General features: G+C 35.6%; 1 protein-coding gene across 1 annotated transcript; it reads left to right on the forward strand.

The window, feature by feature from the left end:
- Nucleotides 1–6,079: 6,079 nt before the first annotated feature.
- LOC149154428 (C4-beta,C20-epoxidase-like) lies at nucleotides 6,080–17,638 on the forward strand. Its single transcript, XM_089444144.1, has 7 exons — nucleotides 6,080–6,227; nucleotides 6,324–6,368; nucleotides 6,442–6,593; nucleotides 6,690–6,762; nucleotides 16,282–16,657; nucleotides 16,958–17,303; nucleotides 17,393–17,638. The coding sequence occupies exons 1-7, from the start codon at nucleotides 6,080–6,082 to the stop codon at nucleotides 17,636–17,638; spliced, it is 1,386 nt and encodes a 461-aa protein (XP_089300270.1).
- Nucleotides 17,639–18,053: the final 415 nt, after the last annotated feature.

Genomic DNA, 18,053 nt, shown 5'->3' on the forward strand with positions numbered 1-18,053 from the left:
ATAGGGGGAGCCTTAGGATGAGCTTTAGAAGGTTTTGGAGTAGCCACATGCAGTGGAGCAGAAAGGAGGCAGAGTGGAGGTACCACTCAACCAAAATCTTCCATAGAGAGGAGAAAGAGAACCAGAGAAGATGATAGATTACTGCAAGATGTTAGGGAGAATGTGGGAGCCCCTACATCATAGCACAAACAAAGGAGGTAACCTGATAGGTAGACTAAGTACATGGCTCTCATGAAAGAGCTCATTGAGATAGAGTTGTCTTCATTTTAGGAAGCAGTTTCTCAACCTATTTGGGTTGATGCCATGGTGGAATAATACAAATTCATCATGAAGAATAGTGTATGGGAGATGGTGTCGATACCAAAAGGGAGATCAGTGGTTTGTTCCAAATGGATCTATAAAGTGAAACATGCGGTTCATAGGAGCATCGAGAAGTGCAAGACCAAATTTGTGGACAAAGGATTCTCTCAAGTAGAGGGAGTGGACTATGAGGAAAATTTTACACCAGTTGCAAGATATTCCTCAATTAGATCCATTCTAGCATTGGTTGCACAGATGGGGTGGAAAATACAACAGATGGATATGAAGACCGCCTTTCTCAATGGTGTTGTTGAGGAGGAAATTTACATAGAGAAGCCAGAAGGATTTGAGACATATGATCGAGAGTCACATGTGTGTAGACTCAGGAGAGCATTGTATGGTCTTAAACAGATTCCCCAAGCATGGTACACTCAGATCGATAGTTATCTTAGTGGATTGGTCTTCACCAAAAGTGAAGCAAATGTGAACCTCTATCACATTGTGGTAGATGGTAAGTTGATTATTCTTGTTTTTTATGTTGATAATTTAATATTGAGAGGTGATGAGCAGTTGATCCGCTCTTGCAAGGGAATTTGAGATGAAAGACATGGGCTTAATGCATTACTTCCTCGGGCTAGGAGTATGGCAAGGTGATCATGAATTGTTTGTGTCTTAGGGGAAGTATGCATCTGAAACACTTCAGATATTTCACATGGATAATTATAAGCCCATGGACACAACTCTAGCTACAAGCTTAAGGAAGGAAAATTCTAATTCAGGTGAAGAAGTTCATATGCTACCATTTACAGGCAGCTTGTAAGGTCTTTGATTTATCTTATGAACAGAAGATATGACATGTGTTATGTAGTAAACCAGCTTAGTCAAGCTATGATGAGACCTACCAAGTTGTATTGGAAGTCTGCAAAGCATGTGTTACAGTACCTCAGAGGCACTACCGAGCATGGATTATGGTACAAGAGGACATAGAGAGTGAAGCTCCAAGGATTCATCAATGTAGGTTGGGCAGGGAGTCCATCAGACAAGAAAATTACTTCAGGTGTTATCTTCAGTGTTGGGTCCGCAATTATTTCCAAGTACAGCAGGAAGCAGAGGTTAGTGGCACTCAGCTCAACAAATGATGAATAAATGGTTTCAAATCAAGAAACATGTGAGGCCATATGGATGAGAAAAATACTTGTGGGTATTTTCAGTCAGGAGATGGATCTGATAGTGATGTATTGTGATAATTATAGTTGCATTAAGCTCTCTGAGAATCTGTTATTTCATGACAAGTACAAGCACATTGATATCTAGTATCATCATTTGTGGGACTGTGTGCAGAGGATAATTATGTTTCTATAGTACATTCCAACTGAAGGGCAAGATGCTAACATCTTGACAAAGGCACTTTCAAGAGGTAAATTTGAATTCCATAGGTACACGATAGGGGTGGTGAAAAATCCCTTTCTTACTAAGAGGGAGTGTTAAAAAAATGTAGCAAGGAATACTCAATTTGGCTTTAGCCTTATTTAAATTGAGTAAATCAAAATTCCACATCAACATGACAACTTGGAGGTAGTTAACTAGTGTGACATGGCTCTTTTCACTTAGTTAGCTCAGTAAATTCAAGTTAGGGGCTTGGGGTCTAGTTATGCATGTGTTGATTGCTAAAATTTAGCAATCTAGTTAAGTTATTTTTAGTTGAATTCATTTAACTGACCTCTAACTATTGATAGAATCAGTTTAAGGTCAGTTGTGTAATGGAACAATAGTCTAATTCATAGATCTATCAGTGAACTGATCAATCATCCCAAAATAGTTAATGCATGCATGGAATTCGAATTCCTCAGCTGAAGTGGAGATGACAAGGCCAGTGTAACATGCGTTGCATACTAGTTTGAGTGTACAGTTGTTGCATGCAGTTAGAAGATCAATACTTGGGAATTGCGCAAGAAAGTAGGAGGAAATTCCTATCTTTTAGGAGTTAATTTCCTCTAGAATTGCGCAAGCAAATAGGAGGCTAGATGAGCAGATAATTGTCTAAGTGTTGGCCAAAGTTTCTCATTCAGTAGAGAGAAAAATTATTTTTTTGCGGGTTGTGCTCAGATTTGGAGCAAGCAATTCTAATAGTTTCTTTATTCAACTGATTAATGGAAAGAGGCTTGAGGAGTTTTTCCAAGTTGGCTTCCCCTAGAAATCATTGTGTACTTGTGGTTTTGCTTGTTGCATGTCTATCCATGTTGTTCTATATTGTGATTTCCATTTTGTGGATCAGTAAAATAGAATTGTCTCTTGTTTTTCAGTTGAAATCTTGAGCAATTTGCAATTTCTATCAAAACTTATATATAAATATATAACTATTTTTGCGTTAACATAGAGTTGCCATATGGTATTTAAAAAATAATAATAATAACAAAAAAAATTATTTTATTACCACCCATAAATAAAATATTTGGATGTCCATACTAAATAACAAACATTTATAACAATGGTATATAGAGATATAAAATTAACTGAAAAAAGAAGAATAAAAACATATATTTTCAAGTATGGGGAAGATTTGTAATTCTTTTAGTTTAAAAAATATCTCAATGTAAGCCTTACATAAAAAATTTGAATATCGATGTTAAGTAAAATATTTCGATATTAACATCATATGAAACTCATCTAGTTCTTAATATGAAGTTTATATGTGGCATTTAAATATATTGATGCTAAAAAGAATTCTAATATTTTTATTAAAAAAATATTTTAGTATGCATGGTTAAATAAAATATTTTAGTATTATACATATAGAGACTTCCCAACATGAGGGAGATTTGTATTTAAAAATATATTAATACCATAAAATAATTTAATGTGGACGATGTAGGCCATATATAAAATATTTCAATGCTCTTTACATAAATCATACATATTTTATATAAAGAAATTGAAAATGAAGGAGATATGTAATTCCTTCCATTTCAACATAGAAATTATTCATGATTGGTACAAAATATATATTGAAAACCAACATAAATTCATCTTAACCCTAAATTTATCAAGCACTTAGAGGAGCCAAATCTGTTGAGATGAAAACATCTCTTAATTTTTGTACTCAAAAACTGGCTTTCACCTCACTAGATTTGATCCATCTTAACACATCATAAAGTTGTTGTTAAAGTAAGGGGATATAGATAGAGAGATATGTTAGTGTAAGGGAGACTTGTACTTAAAATATATTAATAACAAAATAATATTTCAATGTCAGCGATGTATATATTATATATGCTCAGCATGGAGTTTATACATGATTCACACATACACATATAGAGAACCATTATAAATGCATCTTAACCCTAGATTTATAGGCAACCAAAAGAATCAAATCTCTTGAGATACAAATATTTTTTAAGTTTTACACTACAAAAGTGATTTACACTTTGAAAGATTTGATTATTATTATTACTACTATTTTATAACTAAAAAATATTTTGTAATACCATCATATTATGAGTATATTTAAAAATATGAGATAGCCATTGCTTATAGATAATAACTTAAGATACATATTATATAATGTTCTTATATATCAATTTCCTAATAAATTTGATATCTAACAATTTTATTTTTTTTATTAAATATAACATTTAAATTTTAAATATTAATAAGTGATTTATTAATCCTAATATCAAACCTTTTCATCTAAAAATGATGATAAAAATATTTCAAACATGTTTTATTTTAATCACATACATCAACCCTCTGATTAAATAATTTACCATTTAATTTAAGCTCATTTAAAAACGCCTACCACTAATAACAACAATACACCTTTTAAAATTTTATGTAATCTATATAAATATCACTATTACATTACACTTTTTTAGCTTTTATGTAACCTATATAAATATCATTATTAATAATATTATATTTTTTTAATTTTTTATTGCACTGAAAGGCACGCACTACACCAAAAGGCACCATACTGAGAAGCACCCACTGCACTAAAAAGCACTATACAATTCAGTACGAGGGAGATGTTGTCATCTCTCATTATATTTTAACATAATACAATACTATTTATATTGACAAATAAAAAAAAATACTAATAACAAATATATATATATATATATATAATATATATATATATATATATATATATATATATAACTGGTTTTTAAATCGTAAAATTGAAATTGACAAAATGAATGTCAATTTTTTATTTCTTCAAGTGAATATTCCAAAATCTATCCATGAAGTAGAAATGTCGACTTGAAAAAATAGGGTAACTGAATGCGAATCATTTCATTTGTTTCCTTCCTTTAATCCAATTGTTCAACGCTTCAATCCTTCGTTTGTTGTGAACCCAAAACTAATTTTGAAGCACGGAATCAGATCTCCCAGTTATCAATCTTGCTGCCCTTCACTGGAAATCCAAAGCAGAAAGCGATGAGCAACAAGTGAGGGGAAGCGATGAAGAGCTTCAAAATTTGAGGGACGCTTGCCAACAATTGGGGTTTTTCCATGTGATCAACCATGGAATCAACCCAACTCTTATTGGAATAGTAGATTCCATTTCTCGTGATATGTTTTCACTGCCAACTGATATCAAAGAAAAGGCCATTTTACCAACTTTCTTTACTGGTTATATCCAGTCGGAGATACGTCCATGGGAAAAGAATCGGTGCCTGAGAGCATGATTCTTCCCAATGACCATATACTCCATCAAGTCTCTTCCAAGTTGTGGCCCCAAGGAAATCATAAATTTTGGTATGTTTTTGAAACACTGATTTTCCTTTCTTTTTTCTTCAAATTATGTAATTTTGATCATTAGCTATATATAGATTATATAATACTAATATAATTTCATTTTAACTTAGATAGGGAGGAGATTGAGACTTACTAGGTTTTAGATAGACCGTCATCTATTAAAGTATTTTTTTGATGTGAAGTCACTAATTCAATTTTTTCGCCCACTCCCATCAGACTGATATATTGAACATGATAAAGATTTTAGAAAAATCTAAATAGTTAGGATGTTTTGTTGAGCTGGTGATTTGTTTTGTTCATTTTATCTGATAATTTGTTTCGATGAAACCAACATATCCAAAAATATAAAGGCGAGTTGAGGGAGTTGTCACATGAGATCCTAAAACTCATTATTTCTAGTTTGGGTGGCGACGTCTCTAAACACTACAGATCAGACCCCTTTGAAAATTGTGAATTCAAAATCCACATGAATTTCTATCATAATAACAAAAACCTGGAAGCAACAACTAAGGATGATCAGATATTCTATGAAGCTCATACAGACATTGTTTTCCTTACTACTCTGTACCAAGATGATGTCGGTGGTCTTCAGATCCAAACAAAGGAAGGAGAGTGGGTCAATACAAAGCCCTTGCCTGGATCCTTTGCTATTAATATCGGCGACTGTCTACAGATCAAACACTGCAACACATCTTTCTTTGAAAATTAGTAATATGTTTGAGAAGTAAAATACAATATAATTGAATGATGTTTGTAAATGGGAGATGTGGTGATGACTCACCCCAAAAGCTGAGGTGGGTGCCTTCGTGGCAACTGGCCCACGTGATCCCTTCCCGTACTTGTAAACAACTGGGGTTTTTGGTGAGGTTTTAATGGAGCATTAACTCCGCCACCTTTTTGAGGTTGTCTTGGTCACTGTGTTATGGTTCTATGGTGCGAGTTTTGGTTGTAGCTTGGGTTATTTTTGCTGCTGGTTTCGCTTTGCTCCTCTGTGCACTTACTTGGTTCCTTCTGCCTGACGGTAATGGCTCTCTGCCTCCCACTGTCTGTTGGTTCTGGCCTCCACTTTGGTTCTCTGTTACTGGGTAATGTTAAGATGTTGTATCGACAAGTTTGGTGGCTGCTTCTTGCGTGGTTTTTCGAAACAATGTTGGGCTTTGTGTCCGTCCTGGGTATGCAGTGATTTCTATGTAATTTTAGTTGGTTTGCTACACTTCTGGTTTGTCTCTGCTGCATTTGACTATGTTTATGGTGCACATTCTTGTCAGGTCCTCAGCCCGACTTCCCTGTCGACAGTTCGGCTCTAACACAAGGTAACCTCTCTTCTCCAATTTCAGGCTCCCTCTTTGCTTTTCTTCTGCTAACAATTCCGCTCCTTGTGAGCAGTTGGGGTTTCATGGCTCTGTGGCCATGGCTCAAACATTATTGGTCTTGGTGGTGGTTTGCAGTTTCTAGTGGTTCGGCTCACCTTAAGGGTTATCATTGTTTGGTGTGCTGTTGGTCCTGGGTTCGACTATGGAACCTACCCTCCACTTCAGGTAACCTCCAAGGTACTCATATTTACCCTTCTCTCGGTTTATTCTCCATATAAATGGTTATGCTGCCTCTTTAATCGTTGTCTCTTGACTATGCAGGTAATTCGCTCCTCTGTGGTGGTGGCAAGGGTTTGGTCCTTGACGGTTACTGTTTCTTCGCTCTTCCATTCTGGTCTCCACTTGAACTGGGTAGGGTCCTTCCTATTTATCTTATACAGTCCTGTAGGTTGTTTTTGTAGAGACGAAGTCTCGTTTTTGTTGGTCCTCAGTTCTGTATGTCTGTCGAAAGTTGTAGGTCATTAGTTGGTCATTGGTGATCGTGGCTCTGCTGAGATTTTGGTTGTGAATTTGAATGCAATTTTTGTACAGTTCAATTCTAGTTGTTGAGCGTGGTCCCATATCTGTTTGTTTAGTCGGTCCTGGGTCACAAGAACCCTTCTTGGTATTTAATGGAAATATCTTAGGACTGTTTGGAAATTGTATATCTTTTTTTTGGAAGGCACTATGCCTTATGCTCTAAACCTGTGTTGGGTTACTGGATACTGTCTCTGAACTATAACAAATATTTATGCAATGTATGTATATATATTTATAGAAATGATAAATCTTCTACTTGTAAGAATTTCAATGATTTGCTTTCGTGAAGTACTTGAATGAATTCTCTTGCAGTGTTTAGTTGCTTTGACCTGATGCATAGTTTTGTTAGCAGTGCCTCAATAATGTAGTTAATTTCGTGCACAGTACCAGACTATAGTCATTCATAATAACAATCGTTTGATACCTAAAATGCTTCTCTTTACTGTTTTAAAATATTCTGTCAGAGTTTACATTCTTTGGTTTCTATTCTTCTTTGTTGGCAGCAACCCTTTTTTCATCTTTTGATTGTGTATTTAAGCTGTTGGTAGCCTCATTCAGTTGAGGAACTACCTGCAGTCGCAATTTGCAATTACATTCCCTTTTTCTGTTATTCAAGTATTAATTTATTTAAGACTATTCCCTAATATATTTACTCTCAAAAAATAAAAAGTAACGACATTGACTGTGACAGCCTTCTTGAAAAGAAATAACAATAAAAGTAAACTTAAAAGTAAATTTAAAAAAAAAAGGAAAAAATTCTTAAAACAGCATGTCCAGCTGTCGCCTCCCTAATTGGATGCTCCTGCATCATGTGGAGTAATTGCAAATACCGCAGTACAGAACACCGTGTAGTGTATGGAGGATGTAAACCGAGGAGGCTGTCAATTTCCTTCTTTATGTTTGTTCAAGACAAAGTTGAAAATTGATTGATCACAAAAACCCTTGCGTGTACAGAGCATTTACATTCAAAGAACTAAGGGTATACTTCAAGAACGTTGGGTCAAGTTTGGGCGGAAGTGATGCTTATTTTTGAATATAGTGGTTTGAGCGACATTCAATGCTCAGAGAATTCCACTATAGTATATGATAATGTATGATAATGATTGCTTTATGATTGAGGTTTAAAACTTTTTAATGTTTTTTCATTTTCAAGAAGGTTTAAATTTATGTTCATTTTTTTTCTATGTTTTGTGCTTGATAGATCCGAGGTTAATATTCATTTACACTAATATAATTATAATGTATCTTTGACATTACTTTTCTTGATTTTGTTACACTGAAGGCCTAACTACAACATTTTTTTATACGGAAATTCTCTCTAAGGTTGATGATTTCAATGTAATAAGTGATTTTTAATCTTCCTTAAGTAATTTGTTTGTTTTTTTTTCTTTAACTTCATATTTAAGTTGAGCCTATGCTAGCTCCAATGTTTGATAATGGAATGACCTATCCACCAACAGAATGTTTCTAAGCTTGGTGGAGCTTGAACACCCCTTGGGATAATTAGATTCCCCTAGAAATGGCTTTCATTCCCCACCTCTCCCCATAAAATTTAAACCTGAAACATTTTAATATTTACTTAATTTTTATATATTATAAAAAAGTTTCTAACATATTCCAAGGAAGAAAAGGACTCCTTATTTTATTAATGGAATGGAGAGATCTGTTACTCTTCTCTTTCCACATTGTTTTTGTTTATTACTCCCTACATTGCTAGGGATTATAGTTTCTCATTACTTATCAAACGATGAATTCTTTCTAATATTTTTTCATTTTTTCTTGAATTAGAATAAAGAAAATTATATATTTATTTTATTTTTGAATAAAAATATTAGTTTCTAAATTTGTAAATTACATTATAATAATATATTTATCAAATGAAAATGTTCTAAATAACTTTTAAAATTTATGCATCCATATATACTTATGTATTTACAATAGCAACTAACTTTATTTATGTGCATTCTCACAGTATTAGTTTTATGCAAAATAGTTTTTCTACACCATTTCACAACCTCTTCATCTATATCTCTACATAACCTATCTATTAACCTATCTAGGAACAATGACATATATACCATATACCAGTTGATAAGAAGAAGTTCCTATGGCCCTCTTAGTGCTTATTCTATCCACCAGAGTGAATATTTGATGTTTGTATCCCAACCCCTTTTATTATTGTCTAGCATCTTCTTGATTATTCTAATGAGAATCTTGTTTGAGGATTTTTCTAGCCCATTACCTTGTGGGTAATAAGTTGTGGAATGTATTAGTTCAACACCATAATCTTAGAAAAAAATTATCATCCTAGACGATTTGAAGGCTTGGGCGTTATTTGTCACAAGCTTTTGGACATACGAACCTTGAGAGAATGTTGTCATCGAGGAAAGTCATAATCACCTTTTCAATAGCTTTTCGGGTTGGAATCACCTCTACCCATTTTTTGAAGTAAATGGTAGCTCTAAGGATATATTTGTGTTGGCCAACTAAAATCGGATGTATTTTTTTGATGAAATATAATCCCCACTGTTGGAACAATGCTTAGACATTGATAGTATTTAGTGGAAGAGACTTCAACTTTTGCTTTCCTGCAAACATTTGGATTTTTGTACATGATCTTATAGCAACACTATTGTCTTTAAACAATGAAGTCCAATAGTATACAGTGCTCAAAATCGTGTATGTTGTGCCTTTCCATGCTTGATGACCCCCATATATTCCATAATGAAAATCTAAGATGATCCCCTACGTTTGATCTGCAGTAACATAATTAAGAAAGACATTTATGGGGACTTTCCAATACAAGCCTCCTCCAATGATACGCTACTTAATTTCTCTCAATTTCAAGGATGTGCATTTGGATTTAGGAAACTCATGAGGACATTGTAAATTTTGCAGAAAAAATATTATGTCTAAATACCAGTCAGAATTATGAAACTCGCCAAGACTTTCTTAAGAGCCCTCTTGTGCATTGACTTCTTCTAATGAGGATTATTTGTGTACATCCTCATGTATCATAGTGGTACAAAGAACCCATTTGTACACATTTTCAATGCCACCTTATTTTTCTTAGTAAGCAGCCTAGTCAATCCTTCCCCTTTTAACAACTTTGTGGGTTTGATCTCCATGCCGTACTCTTGGAGCTTGGATATCCATTTCCCCATCTACCATCACTGTCAGGCTGAGTGGGGATCTCCTTTACTATTGTCGATGGTACATACGTGATCAGCTTTGAATGCAATACATATTATCTGAAGGCCTTAAAATATTTCACCATAGCATATGTCTATTTCTCCAAAATGATATATTTTAGTTTTGCATCTCTAAATGTGTGGCTAAAAGGGGATATAGATTGCTCATATCCTTCTTGGTTTTTTCTATAAAAGGATAGTAGTTATTGTATGCTCCAACACGAAAGAGAAAATCTGAAATTATTTCGATAATTCAAGATCACTAAGACCGGAGCCTCCATAATAGTCTTCTGTTGTGCTATTCAACAACCACCCATTTATTAAATAGTAGTAATTAATATTACATTAATAAATTGGAACCCTTTAAAAATCCATCCAAAAAATAAACTTAGCATTTAGGCTTTTCTTTTATTTTTGGAATAAAGCAAGATATCAATCAAACCCCCTTTTTTCAAAAGGACTATTAAATACTTGCCTTCCCACATACACATGATTAAGCATCATAAAAAGACCTTGCTAACCCACCAAATCTAGTAAAAAAACTTTTAAAAGAGGACTTCATGCTTTATACCTCAAAACTATCATATTTTTGACATAAATTAAGTCCTTAAGCTTTTCTCTTCAAAATCCAAGTCTCGCATCGCATATCGCTATTTGTGAAGAGCCCGCCTTAAAAGGTTATCTCAAAACAAGCGAGATGTGAAATTGCGATGGCATCGTAGCCTTTATCGCATCACATTTGAAGCATTTAAAAGAACACCGCAAACTTACCATCAGCCGATATTGTGAAATGTGATAAAGACTTGGACCCACTCCTTAAATACATCATGAACAAATGTTTAGGTCTGCCACTCATTAAAAAAGGGTCTTTACATAGAAAAACCTTACAAGTAGATATGTTTTGAGACAATAAACGAGTGGCTCGCATCTCGCAGAAACACAAGAGAAGGTAAGAAAAGTGAAAAGGTATAATGCAATATTGTTATCTGCGATATTGCTTCGCAAATCGCAAAATCACCATTATCGCAGTTCAAAGGCTTGCCACCTTAGAAGCTTTCTTCCCAATTTACAATGCAGACATTTATGAGTATTAAAGCTAAGGGATAACGAAGCATTAGTGGGCATTTAGTAAGATTTAACTGCATTTATGTGTGAAAATCCATTTAACGTGATATGATATCTTCTTACGTGCGTTCGAATAGAGCTCCTTTTATCACCTCTACAAGTTATCTGCATTATTTCATTTCACGTTCATTGCCATCTTTGTGTATCTGATAGTTGTTGTTCTTCACTTTCAAGGAAAATCGACAGAGCAAATCGTTGGGAGCAATGGTAAAGAAGGGCAAGGCAGTCATCTCTGAGAAATAAGAAATGACTCCTCTGTTTACAGACACTACATGCAACAGAGAGGGAGGAACCTCTACATGAGAGGCCATGTATAATACACTGGAGGAAGAGCAACCAAGGATCCTGGAAACAAAGGTTACAGTTGACGGACGTGATTCCTCAGACGCTTCTATGTTTGAGACAACATGCTCATTTTTGCATTGCATAAGGGCGCACCCGAAGATAATCCCTTATAAAGACATGGATAAATGGGTTATTGATGAAACTGACATCTCAGACAGAGAATTCAAGACAAGAAGCCAAGAGGTTATGGGATCTTTTACGCCAGACAACCTGTGGCTTATGTACCACCTACCAGAGCCACAAGTCGTCTACAACAGGTGGTTCATCGAGAAGTTTTCCAAAGAGAACGAGGATCCAACAGACTGCACCTAGACCTGGTCAAATAATGAGGGCAAAATCAAGAAAGACAAGAACGATATGTACACTACTGCGTCTATTTGTTCCCCTCATAATTTTGCAGCGTCCATGCTATGTAGACTATTTGGCAAACCTAATAGTACTAAATTCTCCCCAGAATGGTTGTCATTAATAGATGCAGCTGTTAATGCAACTGTAATGAAATGGGCACAAATTTTGTCTAACAATTTAGCAAGAACAATAATGGAGTATAGAAGGAAAAGAAGAGTTGCTTCAAGAGTTTACCCTCCATTTTTTATGAGCCCCTATGTAATGGATGAAATTTGTTTCGGTTCGAAATTTCCTGTCATGGGATGGAAGTGGACTATCCAAAATCCACTTCCCATTCACATATACCATAAAGACATGTGGGAATCTAACTTTCAACCAAATTTTTTCAAAATTTCTCATGGAGTTATGCTCCCTATCCACAAACAACTTTATAACCGAGATGCCCCCAGGTTTTCCCAAGAAGCCGAGGTAGATATCCTCCCAGTGGCCAGATGGTTTGGGGAGAAGACATTTACGTATATCAGGGTATTTTGCAGCATTACCTCCCCCCATGTCCTCCCGTACTATGTTCTGGACAAATTGATGGCTAGAGAGATAGCCTATCAAACAACAAGTGAGGGAGGGATGAGTAAAACATTAAAGGAAGCAAAAAAGGTCATTTGGACTACATTCCCTTTGCAGTGTGGAGCATTTGCATTACACGACCTGGGGCATGAATTTAAAGAAGTAGAGATTATGTTATCTCTGCAATTACCTAAATTCCCTGGAAGGCAATATGACCCGTTCGACACTGTCAAAGACTTTACCACCATGGTGAAAATAAAAGTATTCAATAATGAGGAAGATGCATTTGATGACATCTTTTTGCAGAAAAACACCTTCACAGAGGTGAAGCATATGGCACAATTACTTTTTGAGTGTGAAGATCTCGAAACCTTTTACGAGTACAAAGAAAGGAGGCTAACAAAGGTTCAATTGGACCAATTATTGATTGAACCAATAAGGGAGCCTATTCCCAGTGTAAGTATAGAAGGTGACTCCAAAGAAAATTCTAAAACTGATTCTGGAGCAGAATCACAAGAGAAATCTACCAAGGAATCAGAGAAGTCATCACAAAATGGGAAAAGCAGAAGCAGGGAGTCGGAAAAGGATACAACCCAATCTACAGAGAAGACAGTTGAGCAAAATTTAGCTCGCAAACAGGATGAAATCCATGCCACCTCCACACAACCAATAAAACCCCTGGTGATTGATTTAGAGGAAGAATGAGAAAACTTTAATAAAAGGCTCAATACAGAGGAACAAACACCAAAATTGCAAACTCCATAACAGAAAACAACTCAGGAAATTACAACAAAGGAGACTGTAAATACTTAAGAGGTAGAACACATTCCTGTTACCCCCACCTCTGAAATTGTTTTGAAAATAGAGGAGATTCCCCCTCTAGATGTGTTTTATAGCCCACAACACAAGGTCGTTGTTAAAAGACAGGAAGAAAAAGAATTTGGATTCTACAACTGTTACTACCCCTGAAAATGAACCGATGGATGTTCTCTGGAAAGAATCACCTATCAACTCGTCCGCCAACCTTACTAGATTTTCACAGTTTACAGGTGCCTATGCTACAATGACCATCGACAAAGCAACAGAGGTACAAATGTTGCTTAAGGAAAAAGAAGATAAAATTTTGTCGCTTGAACAACAATTACAACAAGAAAAATCCGACCAGTAGGCAGAGATATAGTTAGCTAAGCTACAACAAGAGTTCGAGCAGATGCAAATAAAACCTCAAACCAGCTTAGCAGAGAAGGAAGTGCAAATACAAGGAATAACTAATCTACATAAAGATGATCAAAAAATTGATCAGTTTATTACTGAAGCACTCGGACTTAACTCCTATTTGATGCACCAAAAGGAACTATTATGCTAGAAGATTTCACAATGGAATTCTTATTGGGAAACAAGAAACAAATGGACAAGTCAAGTCGTGGAAATGAGACTTGAATATGATGAAATCTTGAAAAAAGTCTCTGACTTCATCACCTGGCAAAATTCAGAAGATGGGAGAAAAGCCGACTTGCCTAAACTAGAGAAGTCGCATAAAGAAATCTTATTGGGGAGCATCAGAGTTCAAGTTGGACTTCACCCTAGTAGTATGCATGGTCAAAACTACTATGGGGAGTGTGTGGTACCTTGATGTTGGTGCCTCATTCCATATGATAGGGTGCAAGGGGGTTTTTAGCAACCTGGAGGAGAAGGATCTCCATATGCGTATCAAAATAGGGTATGATGGGAAGTACAGTACTATAGGAATTGGTACTCTCACCTTTGAGAGGGAGAAAGAATCTCCTCTTCACCTCAAATATGTTATGTTTGTACCTAGGCTAAAGAAGAACTTGATCTCTCTAGCAGTATTCGAGGATAAAGGCTATGATGTTATTTTTAGTAAAGGGAAATCCTTCCTGAGACACATAGCTACTAGGTGAGTGACGCAAATTGGATTTCGAGTTAATAAATTATACAAACTTGAGGTGGGAGAATGTGTTTCATTGAGAAAAAAGGCAGAAAAGGTGCAAAGTTGAGATGTTCGAGAACTTTGGCATAGGATATTTGGTCATCTACACCATGGTTACTTAAAAATCATGTAGAAAATTACCATCGGTCTCCCTAAAGGCTCCCTTAAACAACATAATATTGGCAAGGGTTGCGCATTGGGGAAATATGTCAAATCCACATTCCATGGGTGAGATAGCATAGCATATGTAATCTTGCAGCGAGTCCACTCTAATGTTTGTGGACCTTTTTCTACAGCCTCCATATCAAAACATAAGTACTGTTATTTTTATTGAAGATTTCTCTAGAAAATTTTGGATCTTCTTCATGCAAAATAAGGATGAAGTTTTCTCAAAATTTATTGAAGTCAGTGCATTAGTTGAGAAGGAGATTGGGAGGAAGGCGAAGTCTCTTAGGAGAAACAATTTAGGTGAATTTGTTTCGGATTCCTTCAAGTATTTATGTTCCAAAGAAGGTATTCGAAGAGAGCTGATAACGCCAAATAACACACATCAGAATGTCGTAGCTGAGAGGAAGAACAAGAGAATAGTGGGAGCAGAGAGAACCATGTTGCATGATTAGGGGATGCCATTACATCTATGGGTAGAAGCATGCAACACAACAATCTACTTGCAGAATCAAAGTCCTCATAGAATACTTGGAATGATCACACCGGAGGAAGCTTTCCCTGGGAGAAGGACTCATGTGTCTCATTTCAGAATTTTTGGATCTTCAATTTATTTTCATGTCTCCAAGGATTTGAGAAAGAAACTTTAGCTTACAACAAAGTTGGGATTTTTTGTAGGATACATCGAAACTCCACACAATTACCAGGTGTATTTAACTTCACTGTGAATGATAGCGATGAGGATATAATTCAATTTCGATGAGGATAAGGCTATGATATTATCTCTAGAATGAGAGTTAGGTATCCCACCAGAGCAAGAGCTACTAGCTCCAAATGGGGATCCTCGGGATGAGGTTCGAAATGTTATGGAGCACCCACATGTAGTGGAGCAGACAAGAGGCAAAGTGGAGGCACCATTCAACCAGAATCTTCCAAAGTGAGGAGAAACAGAACCAAAGAAACTGATATATTGTTTTAGGATGCTAGGGAGAATGTGCGAGCCCCTACATCATAGCACAGGCATAGGAGGTCACCTGATAGGTACACTGGGTAGATGGCTCTCATGACAGAGCTCATTGAGACGGAACCATCTTCATTTGAGGAAGCAGTTTCTCAACCTATTTGGGTTGATGCCGTTGTGGAAGAATATGAATCCATCATGAATAATAGTGTATGGGAGGCGGTGCCGAGACCAAAAGGGAAATCATTGGTTGGTTCTAGATGGATCTACAAAGTGAAGCATGCCACTGATGGGAGCATCAAGAAGTACAAGTCTAGATCTATGGCCAAAGGATTCCCTCAGGTAGAGGGAGTGGAGTATCAGGAAAAATTTTCACCACTTGCAAGATATTTCTCAAATAGATCCATTCTAGGATTGGTTGCACAGATGGGGTGGAAAATCCACCAAATGGATGTGAAGATCACCTTTCTTAATGGTGTCATTGAGGATCAAATTTACATAGAGAAGCAAGAAGGATTTCAGACATATGATCGAGAGACACATGTGTGCAGACTCAGGAGATCATTGTATGGTCTTAAACAGGTGCCTCAAGTATGATACACTTGGATCAACAGTTGTCTTAGTTCAATGCTTCAATCCTTCATTTGTTGTGAACCCAAAACTAATTTTGATGCATGGAATTAGATCTCTCAGTTATCGATCTTGCGGCCCTTCACTGGAAATCCAAAGCAGAAAACGATGAGCAGCAAGTGAGGAGAAGCGATGAAGAGCTTCAAAAATTGAGGGACGCTTTCCAACAATGGGGGTTTTTCCATGTGATCAACCATGGAATCAACCCAACTCTTATTGGAACAGTAGATTCCATTGCTCGAGATATGTTTTCACTGCCAATTGATATCAAAGAAAAGGCCATTTTACCAACTTTCTTTACTGGTTATATCCAGCCGGAGATACGTCCCATGGGAAAAGAATCGGCGCCTGAGAGCATGCTTCTTCCCAATGACCATATACTCCATCAAGTCTCTTCCAAGTTGTGGCCCCAAGGAAATCATAGATTTTGGTATGTTTTTGAAACACTGATTTTCCTTTCTTTTTTTTCTTTAAATTATTTAATTTTGATGGTTATATATAGATTATACAATATTAATATAGTTTCATTTTAACTTAGATAAATTTATTTCAGTGTTAATTTATTAGTCATAGGGAGGAGTTTCACGGGGTTTTAGATAGATAGATCAGATTAAGGTAATATATTAGACATGATGAAGATTCTAGAAACATCTAATCTAAATAATTGGGTTGTTTTATTGAGCTAGTGATTTATTTTGTTCATTTTGTTTGATAATTTGTTATGATGAAGCGAACATATCCAAGAATATAAAAGCGAGTTGAGGGAGTTGTCACATGAGATTCTAAAACTCATTATTTCCAGTTTGGGTGGCAACGTCTCTAAACACTATAGATCAGCCCCCTTTGAAAATTGTGAATTCCAAATCCACATAAATTTTTATCATAATAACAAAAACTCGGAAGCAACAACCGAGGATCATCAAGTATTCTCTGAAGCTCATACAGACATTGGGTGCCTTACTATTTTGTACCAAGATGATGTGGGTGGTCTTCAGATCCAAACAAAGGAAGGAGAGTGGGTTAATACAAAGCCCTTGCCTGGATCCTTTGCTATTAATATCAGCAACTGTCTACAGGTCAAACACTGCAACACATCTTTCTTTGGAAATTAGAAATATGTTTTAGAAGTAGAACAATATAATTGAATGATGTTTGTAAATGGAAGATGTGGAGTAATTGCAGATACCGTAGCGCAGAACACCACGTGGTGTATGGGGGATGTAAAGTGAGGAGGTTGTCAATTGCCTTATTTATGTTTGTGCAAGACGAAGCTGAAATTTGTGCTCCTCAAGAATTGATTGATGACAAAAGCCCCCGCGTGTACAAAGAATTTACATTCAAAGAGCCGAGGGCATACTTCAGGAAGGTTGGGCCTAGTTTAGGCGGAAGTGATGCTTATTTCCAAATATAATGGGCTTTGAACGACATTCAATGCTCAAAAAACATCAGTATAGTATATGATTATGATTGCATTATGATTGAGATTTAAAACCTTTTAAAGTTTTTGCATTTTAAAGAAGGTTTAAATTTATGTTCATTTTTCTCTGTGTTTTGTGTTTGATAGATTTAAGGTTAAGATTTTACACTAATATAATTATAGAGTGTATCTTTGACATTAATTTTCTTGATTTTTTTACATTGAAGGCTTAACTACATTTTTTTTAATATACTTATAACAAAGATTTTTTATACGAAAATTCTCTCTATGGTTGATGATTTCAACGTAATAAGTGATTTTTAATCTTCCTCGAGTAATTTGTTTTTTTTTTTTCTTAATTTCATATTTAGGTTGAGCCTATGCCCCTCCGATGTTTGATAATAGAATG

The sequence above is a fragment of the Pinus tabuliformis genome, chromosome 9, assembly GCF_031772625.1.
Source record: "Pinus tabuliformis cultivar Carrire ecotype Pingquan chromosome 9, CPIR1, whole genome shotgun sequence".
NCBI lineage: Eukaryota > Viridiplantae > Streptophyta > Pinopsida > Pinales > Pinaceae > Pinus > Pinus tabuliformis.

Coding starts and splice junctions, on each gene's coding strand:
- LOC149154428 (XM_089444144.1), top strand. CDS start 6,080: ATGGCTCTCTGCCTCCCACTGTCTGTTGGTTCTGGCCTCCACTTTGGT. Junction 6,369..6,441: donor CAGTTCGGCTCTAACACAAG/GTAACCTCTCTT, acceptor CCTTGTGAGCAG/TTGGGGTTTCATGGCTCTGT. Junction 6,763..16,281: donor TTCTTCGCTCTTCCATTCTG/GTCTCCACTTGA, acceptor GCATGGAATTAG/ATCTCTCAGTTATCGATCTT.